The sequence below is a fragment of the Palaemon carinicauda genome, chromosome 39 (assembly GCF_036898095.1).
Source record: "Palaemon carinicauda isolate YSFRI2023 chromosome 39, ASM3689809v2, whole genome shotgun sequence".
Lineage (NCBI taxonomy): Eukaryota > Metazoa > Arthropoda > Malacostraca > Decapoda > Palaemonidae > Palaemon > Palaemon carinicauda.
The window spans coordinates 45705159-45721825 of NC_090763.1; the positions used below are offsets into that span (position 1 = coordinate 45705159).

The following is a 16667-nucleotide window of genomic DNA, read 5'->3' on the forward strand; positions in this document are numbered from 1 at the left end:
GAATAAAATTTAAAAAAGGAGACATTACAGCTTGATAATCATAATGTCACCTTACTTATATCTTCACTCCTATACTTTTTTATTTACTAACAATGCATCTTACGAACAGCTGTATAACAATATCAATTGCATGAGATATATACTCCTCATTTAAGACACACCCACACATTTAATTAATTATGTGGGTCACAATGCTTACTGGGGAAGTTTCTTTCCTGAAAAAATGAAAGTAATAATTTTATTCTATCACAACAAGTAAAGTTTACGATTGCAACACCAATAATACACTAATAACAATTACTAATTTCTGTCGATGAGGTATCTTTATTTTATAAAACCAAAAGACCAATTCAATTTTCACATGTAGACACTTTTAAAATGAAAATTCAGCATTATGGCCAAAAGAAGCGACTAAAGGACTTCTTTATTTGTTTTAACAACACACTTTAGCTATTTGTCCTTTTAGAGATAAGCAGAATCTGAATAATCAAATTCTTTTATCAATGCTTAACCTGTTTTTCACCTTGCTACCCTCAGTGAAGCTCTCTCTTTGCGACATATATTAAAAAATTCCAATAATTCAACGCCGCTACAATCACCTTGCCTTACTGTCTCGTATGTTATGATATACACAATAACAGTGGCACTCTGTGGTAAGCTTTATTAGCTTGGGTATGCTCTAAATTTGAAGTCGAGTTCAAACCCAAAATACCTTAGACATCAATAATCAGTGGGAAGGCAGGGGGTGGAGTTGGTGAAATAAGGAGAACCAGAAGCATGTATTGAAATAATAAAATCTATTATTAAAATTCCATTTATTTCAGTGAATTTTAACAGTGTTTCACCAGCTGAATCCTAAACTTATGGAGATGGCTGTGGGAAGGACCCTAAAGAAACTACAGTATCCTAAAACATAAACACTTCATAAACTTCCATGAATTATTAGAGAAGAAATTTTCACATGACTTACTTGGAATTCTCATAAAATATTTTGCTCATAAATGCAGTTGGAGGTAAGGCCAAAAGATCTGAAGCTCAAAGAATTAGAATAAAAGAAAGGCGAGACAAGAATAACCTAACAATGAGAAAAATACTTCACCTTGTTGCAAAATCCATGGATACAAGGTGTACCATCTGGTAAGATGTCCACAGGCATTACAGGGAAACAGGTATCATTGAGGTTTTTGCGGCAACATCTCTTACAAGCATCATCAACTGGAAAGATCACGATTATATTAAACAATGTTTGCTTTTTCAGAATAATTATAATACTTGTTCTTCTATGTAGGAGAATACACCCAAGACACACAAAAATAATTTGCCTCCTTAACTTTTTATAATTTCAGAGTAAGTTTTAATACAAAAGATTAAAATTTTCCTAATAAATTTCAAATTCTTAATCATATGAATAAATTTCTTTAAAGAGTTCACAAAGAGTAAAACACTTCATGATGCTTATACGACCTAAGTATGATTTGTCTGTTATCTAACTTATTTTGCCCATTTCATTGCCCATTTCAAAGTGTTTCATATTGCTTTATTTGCCTATTCCAGCTTCAATAAGTAATAATGTGTTTATGTTCAATTGCAGCCCTTGGACACATTTTCTATGGAAACCGGAAAATCCACCTCAACTGTTCTCTTAAAAACACCTGGGGAGGTTCTATCATATTTAATCCTCAGGTGCTACAACCCTCTTTCATAATGGAAGCTATCGCTATAGATTCCCCACTTCATTTTCTCCAGGTCCTGTCTCATGGTTACAAATAGACATATAAGAGATGTTCTGCAGAAAGACACTGGATAAGCTTAACTGTCTTAAATGGTTCCTTAAATATACTAACCTACTTTCAAAGGTTGGAGTATTACCACCAAAATTCTGCAGAATCTTTCACTTGTTTGAATAGGCACAAGTGGATCATTGTGGGTGTCACCTCATTTTTAGCTGACAAGAGTTCATCTGTAAAAGTTAGCACAAGTGCATGTACTCTTAACATTCATCTGACCCTATACCAGTTAACCCTTTTACCCCCAAAGGACGTACTGGTACATTTCACAAAACTCATCCCTTTACCCCCATGGACGTACCAGTACGTCCTTGCAAAAAAATGCTATTTAAGATTTTTTTTTTGCATATTTTTGATAATTTTTTGAGAAAAATCAGGCATTTTCCAAGAGAATGAGACCAACCTGACCTCTCTATGACAAAAATTAAGGCTGTTAGAGCAATTTAAAAAAAATATACTGCAAAATGTGCTGGAAAAAAAAATAACCCCTGGGGTTAACGGTTGGAAATTTCCAAATACCCTGGGGGTAAAAGGGTTAACAAACATGATGCTGATGAAGTGGAATAGGATATTTAATGAATTTTCCAGCCTACTTTCAATTGCAACCTTCCAAGAATCCCTGATTCTAGATAATTTAGATATGGAATTGTTTCTGAAAGCCTTGTTCAATACACAGGAAGGAAGCTCACTTACAATGCTACTATGACTGCAAATTTCTATATAGTTTCTTTGATTTCCTCTGCTTAATAGTCATCCAATCCCAGACCTATTAATAGGGTTGTTTTCTGGCCTTACTCTTTCTCTAGCCATAATCAGTGACATTACAACCACCGTAGAAAGAAGTCCTTCTTAAGTTAGCAAGGAGTGGCCTTACTCGCCTCACAAGCACATGACTTTTCTTTGCTTCAGATTTATTTGTCAAGACTTAAGCCCTATACAAGCATGACTTGATCATGACTTTCTATGCTATTCATGCTTTGCTTTCCCCTTCAAGTAAAAATGTGCTTTTTTTTGTTCCACTTGGAGAATAGAATTACATATTCAATTAACTCAGGATATCTATCAGTCTTCCATTTGTCTTGAACTCCAAATTAGTTACAAAACTCTCCAGTGTCATAGAATACTTTTTCCTTTCTGAGTCCCTCATGTTATTTCCAGGGTATACTCATAAATTTCATAGCAAGACCTATTGTAGTTAAGGATTAAGAATCATATTCAAGCTCTCTGGTAACTTGGACTTAAAATTCAATCTGTCAACTTACTACCAAATTTTAATCAAGCACTTGCCAATGCCATATTTTCCTGAGGTTCTATCTGCATGGCATTACAAAGTCTTTGATGTGTACTGGGATCAATCATCCTATCAGGGCTTGGTTTACCAGTTGGGAGAGATCTTCATGATTTTCATCCCTCATGTGTCTATCACATCCATATATCAAAGAACAGCCTTCAGAAAATCAGGGACTCTACAACATGATCGTGAGAGGTACACTTTGATGTTGTATGTAGTAAAATGGTGGAGTGTGTATACATACACTATTATCTCATAAGTTATTAGTAATTTGGTAATTAACCTATCAATTCCTTTATTTTGTATACATATACATTTACTATTTCTTCTAATCAACTACTTTGTTATATATTCCTATATTTACTTATAACGGGTATCATATGCTGACTTCCAAGCTTACAGATTATTATTTAACCTGACAGCATATATTGGACATTTCTGCTGCCACCCACTGTACCACTTTTAGACACTTATGAATGAGTAAGGATTTCTATATAAGAACACACCTTGTTCTAGAAATCATAAACCTTCCCTATCCCTAATTTTTCTTTCATTTCCCCTTCATTTACTCTCTGACATACATCTGCTTCCACTCCACCATTCCCTGCAACAACAGATACTAGAAAACAGAATAAAATATTAAAAGAATAATAGCTTACGCTTTAAATGAAATTTAGAAAAATAAAAAATTAAGCTTTAAAATTTTCTTACTTGTGTCACACATGCAGCTCTGCATATCCTGAGTTTCACAGTAGGGTTGACAAACACCGCCAAGGCATTTCCCTTTCTCAATACAGGGTGTTCCATCTTCCATGGGTTTAGCTTTTGGGCATTCAGCTTTGTTACCCTCACATCTTGCCTCATTCTCGCAAGTTGCGGGCTGTTTTTCTCTACACTTAAAAATATTGCTCATAAACTGGCAACCCGAACAGCACGGAGAATTGCGATCGCTACACTTGGCTTCAGATCTCAATTTGCAGTGTTTGTCGCAGCACTTATCAATGTCATCCTGTCCTACAAGACCAGCATCACAGTCCTCTTGTCCTTCAACTCGCTGATTTCCACAATATGACTCTTCGGGTTCAGTGAAACACCTTGAAGATTTGGCCACCAGCACACTTCGAATTGCCTTGAGGCTGCATGGGGAGAACCTCTATTGGATGGAAGACATTGAAAAATTAAACTGAGGGAAAATTTCTATGGAATAATATTTCACACAATCTAGGTTTATTTTATGATACATGTACACCTGATAAATTAAATTTCTTATTTTCCTATCATACTTTTATCTCTTGCACATGAATGAATTAAAGAAATGCCTAATAAATTAAATTTCTTATTCTCTTATCATACTTTTATCTCTTGCACATGAATGAGATAAAGAGATGCCAAAGCTGTTGATATGAACTGTTTGTGTAAGATATGTGGCATAAAAGAAATTTTTTGCATATTTAGTAGTTAAAACCAACCATAACCAACGTACTTAACCTTAGGAGAGACATATTGCCTATTCTAAATGCACCTACGGATGTCTTAAAACTATCTAAATACAACAAGAACGTTTCAACTCTAGACACTGAGTCACCACCATCTCGGCACAACTGAATGTGAGAGAGAACAGCAGAAAAGAATGGTATGGTGAGCAAATTCCTATGTCCAGTTACTGTTCACCAACATGTCAATCCTTGTCTGTACAGGCTGGCACCTTACCACAACTATTACATGACTGTTTATATACTATGACTTTCTCAGGCCAAGATGAAAAGTGCAAAGTTGGGTACAGGGCCAATACCCTTTTCATAATAGTAAAATAAGTTTGTACAGCAACCTTCCAACTAAATGTAAGAATCTAGAACAAGAAGAAATTCTTCACAAATCCAAAAGCCAATACTGTAGCAATGACATTAAAACATTGCTGGTAAACATGTGCATAATTGAACCTCAATGAATGCCTCACAGTAGAATTTCTGCTTGACCACAGGTCTCCTGAGTACACTTTTGCAAATGTGAAGAGTTACACGAAAAAGGTATTGGGCAAACCAGAAATAACATTCAGTACTATTAGTCAAAACTGATATAATTTTACACTACCATATTTCCTCTTCGCAAATTACTTTACATTACTTTAACGGCTGCTTTTCCGGTCCCATACAGCAGGGGAACCCCACTCTCTATAGGACCTCCACTGTTGTTATATCTTTGTCATTCAAAGTATTCAACGTTTCATATCACATAATGCTCATTTACTGATGAATCATCACTGTCATACGTCTCATGGTATAAGAAAATTTTCAGCTTCCTCTTGAAAGCCCTAATGTCTTCAAACATTCCGATGTCTCATGGGAGCTTATTGTATAGGGTCATCCTTATTTTCAGTTTTAGTTTTTTCATTTTTCTCGTTTTAGTGTTGGCAACCAACGTCTAAATTTTGTTTGCAAATTCTCTGATTATTTTGTTTGCAAAGTTTATAACAACAGTTCCATTCGAAGTTGACCTTGTGTTATGTATAGGAATGTCTTTAAGTGCCTGTTCAACCTCGTGTTTTCTTTCAGTAATTTTAGTAGTTGTATCTGTTGATTTAATTACCAATAGATTTTTTTCCTTAACTTTGTCAGTATATGTTGTTTTCTCCGGTTTTGGGTCCATCAATGATTGAAGTGTTGCCTTAATTGATTCCATATTCATAGCGAGATTATCAACTTTCTCAATGAGGTCAGTAGTCTGGTTGGAATTTGCTGCGTGTGCGCTAAGATCCGCAAGTTTGTTTCCCAATTCAGCGATTCCCATATCTTGCTCGCTCAGGGCCTCTTCTTTTATATTCACATCTTCCTTCAATTTTGATATATATAAATTAGCTTGTCAGGCTTCACCTACGCAGTGTGGGCATAACCAATCAAGGTTCTTTTGTTCATTATCAGTGATGCCTGTCACTATATATACACATTTCTAATGATAGAATCAATTGCAATAACATCCTATCCATTTTTTCCGGTCTCCCTCTGTGGTTTCATATGGGAGGCAGAAAAAGTTAGGGACAGACATAGTGTACTGTTTCTTCTCACTTAGGCTTCTCCATAAGATTAACTAATATCTTTTCAATGATATTCTAAGCAAGAAACAGAAGCTAAAACACGACTCAGGGCAAGTGTTAAACGGAGCTCCGCGCAAAACATGTCCACACTTCAACGGCTTATCAAAATGAACAGTCTACAGGAACAACATATTTCCAACTACAGAATCAAAAAATTTAAATATTCACTTGTATGGATAAATAACCAAAGAATGAAATATTTATAGTTCATTTTAAATCTATTTATAGTTACAGTACCCACACTTTCTTAAACCAGCCCTGTTTTCAAAACTATATATACACAGTAAGAAAAATACCTTACTGCAATGTTGCAAAACAAGAATTACTGTGCAAATCTCAAACAGCTTATGACAACTAGCTAATTTCAATAACTTTATAACATAACACACAAATCTTTGAAGAACAATCTGTTCATTTAGACTACTTACTTTGTTATTGATGTCATATCCAGAAACAGAGTAGGTGTACATAAGGAAAGAACCGCCCTGACTGGCACTTGGACTACATTCGGGACGGTCAGGGTCGTGCTCCGATCCCCAGTTATGACCGAATTCATGGGCTGTGACAAGATCAGCTTCACGGGTGATGACTCTCTGGCCATAATGGTTTCTTGATGAACTCAAGCCTGAATTTAGGTATAGGGTGTGGCCATTTTTGAAATATTCTGCAAACAAACAATTTTTGAAAGATCACTATGAGGTGCAATTCACGTACCGTATAAATTTCTAGAACAACTAACTGTTTTATGTTAGATGTTGTAACATGCAAAGAAATTATGTATTTTTACAATTTCAATACACCAAACAGTTCTCAATTAAGATTACCTGTATACTGTATGATGTACCAAACAATACCTAAAGGAATATATACTGTATATAAAAAAAATATGAGTACTGTACTGTAAACAAAACTTCATTCATGCTATTTACAAAGAATTTTGCATAAACATTAAAGGTCCTTATCAAAGTGAAAGTTAGTAATACATCTACAGTATACATATAATAAAGAATATACTTACGATTTAAACGAAAACTAACACTGAGGACTGACTTTGATCAAAACCATATACAGCATGTGCACCATTATCTATAATTTTTTCAAAGTTTGCATCAGAGTGAATGGATAATATTCTACATCATGCTCTAATAACAAAAAGTGGTAAGATCCTGCGTTAGCAAACACTGTGGAAGGGTATCATAAAAACCTTCATTATGGTAGCCTGGTGGATAACTTTTCTAACTCACGATTCTTGGGTTGGAAGTTCGAGCACTGTTTGCAGCCCAAAAGTTTTTCACTAGTATTTACAACCTCATCATCCCTGTGAGCTATCGAGAGGGTTTTGAAGGGTATATTGATCTACCCTCTGAGTAATCAGTAGACATTGCCTGGCCTTCCTTTGTCCTAGCTTGGGTGGGGATGGGTCTCAGGCATTGATCTGTCCCTTTCCTTTGCCACTCGTAAGTGATTAAAAAAGGGAGCCACAAACTTCTGTACTGTTCTCCAACTTCTTGTAAATTCTAAATTCTCAGCTACAAACACCAACAATAGTAGTGTATAATGCATTTGATATAACTATCATGGATATCAATAATGTAAGAAAAAAATATCAACTGTTTACCAGCTGTGAAGAGAGTTATCTTGGCTAAAGTACACAAAGTGGCTGGAAGGAACAACTACAATGAGGCTGTTAACATTCTTATAATGTAAAGAGCAATTAATACACATTATATTATATGTATGGCAATAAGAATATGCATTAAGGAAACAATAGATATAAAAAAATCTCTGCTCGTATTTTCAAAATTCAAGCCTCTAATCAATTAAACATTTCTTTTCATACCACTTACTGGTAATAAACAATTATCAAATTTTTCCATTGCTAGTCTCAGAAACTAAATAAAAAAACTGTACTGACTGCAGAGACAGAATACAAAATATATGCTTGTGGTAACACCATTGGATTTGGGTTTGATAAGCGCTCAAGCAAAATAGTTGAAATCAGGGCAAAAACACTCAATATGCTGACCTGTCACCTGAATACCTATAGTCCCAGCTGTACTATTATAATTATTATCATTACTATCCAAGCTACAACCCTAGTTGGAAAAGCAAGATGCTATAAGCCCAGGGGCTCCAACAGGGAAAAATAGCCCAGTGAGGAAAGGAAATAAGGAAATAAATAACTGAAGAGAACAAATTAACAATAAATAATTCTAGAAAAAGTAATGTCAAAAGAGATATGTCATATATAAATTATTAACAACGTCAAAAACAAATATGTCATATATAAACTATAAAAAGACTCATGTCCGCCTGGTCAACAAAAAAGCATTTGCTCACAGACAGTGCATTTGTATATGTTTTATACATCTACTGGGCACATCCTCTGTATAGTGAGTACGTAATAGAACAATATATATATCAGAAAAACAAAATATAAAGATTATAAATAAGCCATTGTAAATGACAAGAGAGAGCTATGGTATGAAAAATCACCAATAGTAAAAATAATACAAGAAGCATTCATAAAATTCTATACTGTACATAGATTCTCAAGTTTGGTTTTTATATGGATACACACAGACATACTACACTCTTACCAACAACATAGAAAGCAGTCAACAATTACTCAGAGTATAGCTCTACTCATTCAGTAAAAATAGCAGATAAATAAACATTGCAAAGTGTAAGAATATACATAGCTTTATTAATCCAAGTGCTTCAATACACATGCAGAAAAGATAATACAGTACAATAAAATCCCATGATTTCTCTATCAAGTCAAGAAATTGAGAAACATTCAAATATAACAAGAATATTTTTAAATAATTTATTGTGATCAAATTCAATTGTTGCCATCTTCTATCAAAATCACAATAGATATATAGTTTTAGCATACCATGGCTACAATGAAACATAAGCATATGATGCTTAAAAACATTAAAATTATTAACCCTTTTACCCCCAATGGACGTACTGGTACGTTTCACAAAACTCATCCCTTTACCCCCATGGACGTACTGTACTGGTACGTCCTTGCAAAAAATTGCTATTTACATTTTTTCTCACATTTTTGATAACTTTATGAGAAACTTCAAACATTTTCCAAAATAATGAGACCAACCTGACATTTCTATGACAAAAATTAAGGCTGTTAGCGCAATTTAAAAAAAATATATTGCAAAATGTGCTTGAAAAAGAAAACGCCTGGGGGTTAAGGGTTGGGAAGTTCCAAATAGCTTGGGGGTAAAAGGGTTAAATGTTTCTTACTCTGCCAGATTTTTTAGGAATTCTAAATAAAAATACGAGTTGGTAAATCTAACCTCTGACAGAACCATTTTTTCATTCTTGAAACATATTGTAACTCCCTCTGAGAAATCAGGTCTTAGAAACTTTAAAAGTTTATTTTTTCTTTTACAATACCATGAATGGGAATTTTATCATACTACCCATAAAAACCCACCTGGAGTGCAAATACCACCAACAGAATTCCTGCGAGGGGACCCTACATAAGCAAGGCCAAGAATTCCCCCTTCAAATTTTATGTCCGTGAAGAGATGAGCCAAGCAATAATCTTTATGAGAATATTCTCGGCTAAAGACCTTTAGAAGAGAGGAGACAGCAGAAACACATTTGAGCATTGAGGAGAGATTTACATCAGATACACTGGGGTAACCGCTGCAACAAGAATTGGATTTCTGTCACTAAATATTTCGATATGAAAAAAATAGTTTTTAATGAAAATATAGCACACATTCTTTAAATATTTTTGCAACTTCTAATATACCTCTTTTCAAGTTCATAGACTTTAGAACATAATGACATATTTGGATGTACTCTAATTTGTATTTATAGGGGATATTACTTTAGGCATAGCTGAAAGATGAGCCATAAGACTTTTAGCAAGGGATAACTACCCCACACCACTAGTTAGTGAGGGGAGTGTGGGGTAGTCGGCTACACCGCTCACTCACACCTGGGCTGAGCACCCACTTTACTTGCAGGCAGGACTTTCTTGGGGGATAGGTGCTGGAGGGCCGATCAGTATAAATAGCTCCAGGTTTGTATCGTTAGGAAAAGTACAAATTACTTCCAAATTAGTCATTTGTTCCATCACTCAATACAAACCCTCGCTATTTATAGGGGATGACTCACCTCTTAGGAGGGTGGAACTCCGTGCCAACTGGCTCCTGACATTTGACCCGGGGTTCTCTCCTCACAATATAGATTATAAGTAGTAGGAACCCTGCACCTCGCTAAAACTGTCGTGTTCTGCGTGACTAGCGGCCTAAGCAAGCTGCGTGTTTGTGACACTAACAATGTGACTTGGTCTAGTAATAGGATCTCCAAGTCATAGGAATCTGAGAGTACTTAGACCTTACCCAATTCCCCCTCACTAGAGGTATTGGGGATGCAACAAGTATTATTTCTATACTAAGTTACACAAGGGAAATGGTACCGACAGAGAGGTGAGGTTAGGTGCGTCGAGTACCATGGTGCTGATTCCCCAAGGGAGGGGAAGGTGAAGGGAAAAGGAAACCAGTCATTCTAATTCATTCAACCCAGACTAACCAGGGTAACCTAAGCCCTCAACCCTCTACTACTTATCCATCAAGGAGCTTAAGGCGTTTAGACCACTTGTTGTGAAGCCACCACAGGACAAATTGAAACTGTTTCCATGCTCCTGTAGGTAACGAGTTGCAGGTAGTGGGCGATGAAGGTCGTCTGATGCTTCCAGATGCCCGCTTGCGATACCTGCGCCACAAAGTAGTTCTTTTTTTAATGCCAGGGACGTTGTAATGCCCCTGACGTTATAAGCTCAGGGTCATGGTGGTGGAGGAGGATCAGGATTAGCTGCCAGGCTGATGACCTTGCGAATCCATGACGAGATGGTGTACTCCGTGACCCTCCTCTTGACCTTCGTCGTGCTGACAAAGTGTCGACACACGGGGGCAAGCTGCTACTCTCCTTTTTAAGAAACACCTTAGCCTCCATACTGGGCAAAGTACCAGTTGGTCTTGGTCTTCGGTTAACGAAAGAGGACTCCTAATCCTAAAAGGCCCTAATATAAGATCCGATACCTCTGGATCTTGAGTCTTGGTAAAAAACTCAGGGATGAGGCTGAGAATTACCTCTCCCCATCCCCTTGAATGGACGACGTAAAAAAGACCATGCAGTTCACTAACTCATTTGGCCAAAGCCAAAGCAAGAAGGAACACCATCTTCAGAGTACAGTTACGATCTGTAATGGTTTGTAGGGAGCTCCCTTTAGAGACTGAAGGACTCAAACCACGTTCCAAGGAGGAGGTCTAACTTACGACTGGGCAAAAGTAATCTCATAATTTCCTATGGGGAGAGAAAGTTCCAACAAGGAGGAAATATCTACTCCTTTCAGTTTAAAGGTAAGACTTAAAACTGAGCGGTAGCCTTTGACTGCCGAAACTGAGATGAGCATTTCCTACCGAAAATATACAAGGAACCCTGCTATTGTTGGAATAGAGGCATCGAGGTGAGTGATACACCTTCCACGACACCAACCACATAAAACAGACTACTTAGCCTCGTAGACTGACGGTAAAAAGCGTCTGAGCTGTCCAGACATCCTCTCTGAGTGAGGAGATGCTGGACAGTCTCCAGGCGTGAAGTCGAAGCGAAGCTACGGCGTTGTAGATGTTGGCATGTGGTTGTTTGAGTAGCTCGTGTCGTGGAGGAAGTTCCCTTGGAAGCTCTGTCAAGAGCTGCATAAGGTCCGAGAACCCCTCTGCATGATGCCATAGCAGAGCTATCAATGTCATTGATAAGTTCTTTCTTATTCTGACTTTGTTGAGGACTTTTCTTATCAGACAGTACAGGGGGAAATGCATATACATTGATTTTGTCCCACAGTACTGTAGTTGGAAAGCATCTTGCCAGAGAGCCTGGGGATCTGGGACTGGGGAGCACCAATAGAGCAGGAGCCTGAAATTCAGGCCTGTCATGAACAGATCCACAGTTGGGGAACCACACCAAGTTGGGACTTTGTTGGCTGCTAGATGATTCAAAGACCACACAGAGCCCACTATCTGAGTTGCTCTGCTCAAATTGTCTGCAACCACATTCCTCTTGCCTGGACTGATGGGAGCAGACAGGGACACTGAGTTGTCTTACGCCCATTTATCTCTACTGCTAGATGGCACAGGGACAACAAAAAGGTACTGCCTTGCTTGTTTATGTAGGCCACTACCGTGGTGTTGTCACTCATCAAAACCACGGCGAGCCCTGCCAGGAACTGGTGGAACTCTTGGAGGTCAAGAAAGGCTGCCCTTATCTCTAAGAGATTTATATGCTGGTACCTTCCTGTTTCAGACCAAAGGACGAAGATGATGTGGTGCAGCATATGGGCCCCTCCACCCTTCTTTTGATGCATTCGAAAAGTGCATCAGTTTCGGGGTAGGGACAAGAAGATCAACCCCTTTGCAGAGGTTCTTGTCTCTCACCAACCATCTGAGGTCTGCAGTACCTCTGGGCCTAGTAAAAACAGGGTGTCTGGGGAATTGCTTGGCTGATTCCACTGGGACTTGAGGCACCACTGGAAGGATCTTATCCTGAGGCAACCATTGGGAACCAGACAGGCCAGGGATGATAGGTGGTATATGAGACACAAACAGCTCTGGGTTGGCAGCTCTTCTCGCCTGAGGAAGGGCCCTGCTAATTTCCTCGCGTCTGAATTCTTTTGTCTGATAGGACTGCTTTGTGATGTTTGGTGTCTACTATCATGCATAGGTATACCAGTCTTTGAGAGGGGAGCAGGTGTGACTTTTTGAGGTTTACCATGATCCACAGATCTTGGCAAAGCCCCAGAAGCTTGTCTCAGTGTTGAAGAAGGGTAAACACTGAGTCTGCTAGAATCAGCCAGTCATCCAGATAACTTAAGAGACAGATGCCAATCCTGTGAACCCAGGATGACACTAGGGCGAACACTCGCAAAGACCTGGGGTGTCATGGAAAGACCGAAACACAGCACCTTGAACTGGTACTGCTTTTGGTCGAACACAATGTCAATTACCTGAAAAGAAAAACCGAAAAACATTTTACATATAGTTAGAGGGCCTCGAGGCTCTTTATACAAAAAAAAAAAATTAATAAAGTTTTTCACGCAAACCATTATGGGTATTATAACACGTCAGGCAAGACCGATGTTCGTCTCGCCTCGTGTGAAGGTCTCTCTGTAGAGAGAGACGATCACTCGTCACTTGATGGTGAGGTGACAATAGCTCCTCTGAAGACAAGTAATGAGTAGTGGGCGAGATCCTCCCAGCTGATACGTAGTGAGCAGCTGTCAAACCATGCGCAGCTGTCGAGCTATGAACAGTTGGCAAGTCATGAGTAGCTGTTGCATAGCGAGAGCCTGAAGGCTTAGCATGACAAGAGCACGAAGGCTCGGCAAAAAAAAAAGAGCCCAAAGGCTCAGTATGACGAAAGAAAGAAGGCTCAGCGTAATGAGAGCCCGAAAGCTCAGCGTAACGAGAGGACGAAAGCAAGAAGGCTCAGCATAACGAGAACCCGAAAGCTCAGCGTAACGAGAGCCCGAAAGCTCAGCGTAACAAGAGCCTGAAGGCTCAGTGTGAAGAGAGCCCGGAGGCTCAGGGTGTCGTCCTTTACAGGACTGAACAGGCGTCTCCTTACCACAGAGGGAGGAGAATGCCCAGAATGATGAGTTATCAGGAACTTCCAACACTCAACAAACCCCCGAAAGGAAACGCCTAGCAGGTTCCTCCGAAGAGGGAACCTGCCCTGACAAAGTCAGCAAAGTCACACGTTAGTCTCCCTGGAACAAGGTATCTCTGGGGGAATTCACTTGCAGGCGAGAGAGATGGCCATCCAAAGGAGAAACCTGCCTTGGACTTTGCTTTCCCTTTGATAGAAGAGTCGGCTCAGAAGGGGTGGAAGCGCCGTCTGCGGCTTCAGCAACATCTACAGCCGACAGAAATTCCGAAAGGGGGCAGTGGCACCAAGGTTGTCTGGAAATGCACCCAATGGGGAAGGATCCACCTACAAGAAAGTTGGAGTTTGCTTCCTCTCTCAATCCAAATGAAGGAACACACACAAAATTTCCTTTGACGGGGGACAGCCAAACCCATCGACGGCCACATCTGCAAAAGATCAGAGGAGCAGGCGCTCCCCAGGGAAAGGAGCGCAACCATTTTGACTGGGGTTAAAGGAGCTGCGTTGCTACTTGGCCATTACCCAGAGGAGACCGGTCGAGGAGCAGCTTCAGGAAGAGATTGGGGGGTTAAAGAGGAAGTACGAGATTTTTTGACTTCAAAGAAGTATTAGAATTTTTTTACTTAAAAGAAGACCCTAAAGGCATAGAATCTTGTTTGGAATTCTTCTTTCACCTATTCTCAAACCTCTCCAACTGGGAGGCAGACCTCTCTCAATATTCGGAAGAAGTGTTGTCCTGGTCACACCACTGGCCTCAGCAAGACGGACAAAGTTGGTGGGGGCCCGTCTCAAGGGCGGACATAAAGGTACTGCAGGAACGGCCCTCAGGTCCAGGACATGTACTCATGAGGCTGACAAGAAGAGCAACAAACTGCAAAAGAAAGAGAATTGAAGAAGAAATTGTATATTTCAATATATCAGTTAAATGGCAAGTCAGTTAAGGAACAAGAGAGCGGCAATGTCCGCACTCTACCTGAGCCAAAAGCAAAGTGGGTGCTCAGCCCAGGTGTGTGAGTGAGCGGGGTAGCCGGTGTGACGGTCTGAACGATCCCCCGGTCTCAGAATTCTCCTTGACATTGTATAATGGTTCTTTTCCACCATTAGCTCGCTTCGCTCGCATGAAAATAAAACATCAAGCTCGTATGTACTGGCAAGCGGTAATGTTGAGCTGCGCACGCTAATATTACAGGAAAATAAAAAATCAACCTCGTATGCACTGGCAAACGGTAATGTTCGCGCATGCGCAGATTATCAAGGAGAATTCTGAGACCGGGGGATCGTTCAGACCGTCACACCGGCTATCCCCACCCCTCCCGCTAACTAGCGGTTGGGGTAGTTATCACTCGCTAAAAATCTTATGGCTCGTCTTTCAGCTGCGCCGTAAGTAATATCCCCTATAAATAGCGAGGGTTTGTATAGAGTGACAGAACAAAGAGCTTTTATAGTAATTATACTCATTCTATAATATATATCCTACCCTCTGAAAGATGAAAGCAAGCCACTACAGAGATGAAATTAACTTTATAGTATAATTTTTTTTTTTTTACTTTTGTATAACGATATGCTGAGGAAATAAAGAAATATTCAAAAGGCTAAAGGTCTTCAAGACCCATTCACAGACATATGATCATAATATATATGAACTATTCTTGTATAAAATGATAGTATGACAGGAGAAAATTAGCTTTGCTAATTACTGGATAATGTACTCTATAACTCATTATCTAACCATAAATACATAATGTCTAATTTACCTTCAAACTAATGATACATCTGCTGAATGGATTTAAACCAATTGCAGAAATCCTGTGAGACTCTTGCTAAAAATCACCAGCACTTTAAGTATCTACCACTTAAAGATATCAAAGATAAGGAAAAAATTTAGCTTACATCCTATCAAGTTAGTTTATGATTACTAAGTAATCTATGAAGATCATGAGGTTGAGGTTCTTAAATCTCTCTTAGTTAGCCATTTCCATATAATTAAAAAAGTAGTGGAAAATATTGAAAGAATGTGAGAACGATAAACAAACCTCAATAAAAACCAGTATTAAACCCCTAAAAGAGCTATTTCAGCTAGGCTTATATTGCCAGCTCAATCCTTCGATCAAAATTTAGCTCCTGTCTTCGAAGACGCTTTTAACCTAGTAAATACAGTACATTACATATTTAATAGAATAAAATAAAAAGAAATAATTACATATTATAAGGCCACAAATCTATAATTATACTACATTAAACTTTGCAATGTAGAAATTTATTTGACAGAAATCCAATTTAATAATTTTAGTAAAGCAGTTTAGTATAGTAAATATTTAGCTACTTGAACCCTTACACCTCTAAAACTCCATGCCACTACATTCCCCACATACAAACAAGTACCTTATTAGTCGGCAAGAAAAGATTTTCTGTATTAAATAGGCACATGTTAGTCACCCTGGTCCTTAAATAAAATCCAGAACATATTAGTAACAAAGAACTTCATAAACCACAGTAAGAAGTTACCACAAATCATGAGTACCCAATATTTTGCATAAAGATTATGCCTACTTTTTATGCACCAGAAAAATTAACTTAACATGCTTTCAAAATGATTCCAAAATCATTTGTTAATTTAATAACATGAAAGTAATATTCACATAATAGTAAATTTTTACTTAAAAAAGCAATCAGCATCTGAGGAGGGAAAGTTATCAAATAAAAATGACAAATGTGAAAGTAATTTGTATTTTTCCTAACGATACAAATCTGGAGCTATTTACAGGGGATATCACATTTGGCGAAGCTGAAAGAC

The 16667-nt window shown here is 38.3% G+C and overlaps 1 protein-coding gene across 1 annotated transcript in view; it reads right to left on the bottom strand.

Annotated features, from left to right (window-relative positions):
* The window catches only part of LOC137630848 (ADAM 17-like protease), a 67308-nt gene that overhangs the window by 2635 nt on the left and 48006 nt on the right, over nt 1-16667 (bottom strand). Inside the window, exons 8-11 of the mRNA XM_068362395.1 lie at nt 9633-9771; nt 6598-6833; nt 3790-4231; nt 1100-1215 (exon numbers count right to left, since the gene is read on the bottom strand). Of these exons, the coding sequence (XP_068218496.1) occupies nt 1100-1215; nt 3790-4231; nt 6598-6833; nt 9633-9771 (933 nt within the window). The remainder of the gene's footprint in view (nt 1-1099; nt 1216-3789; nt 4232-6597; nt 6834-9632; nt 9772-16667) is intronic.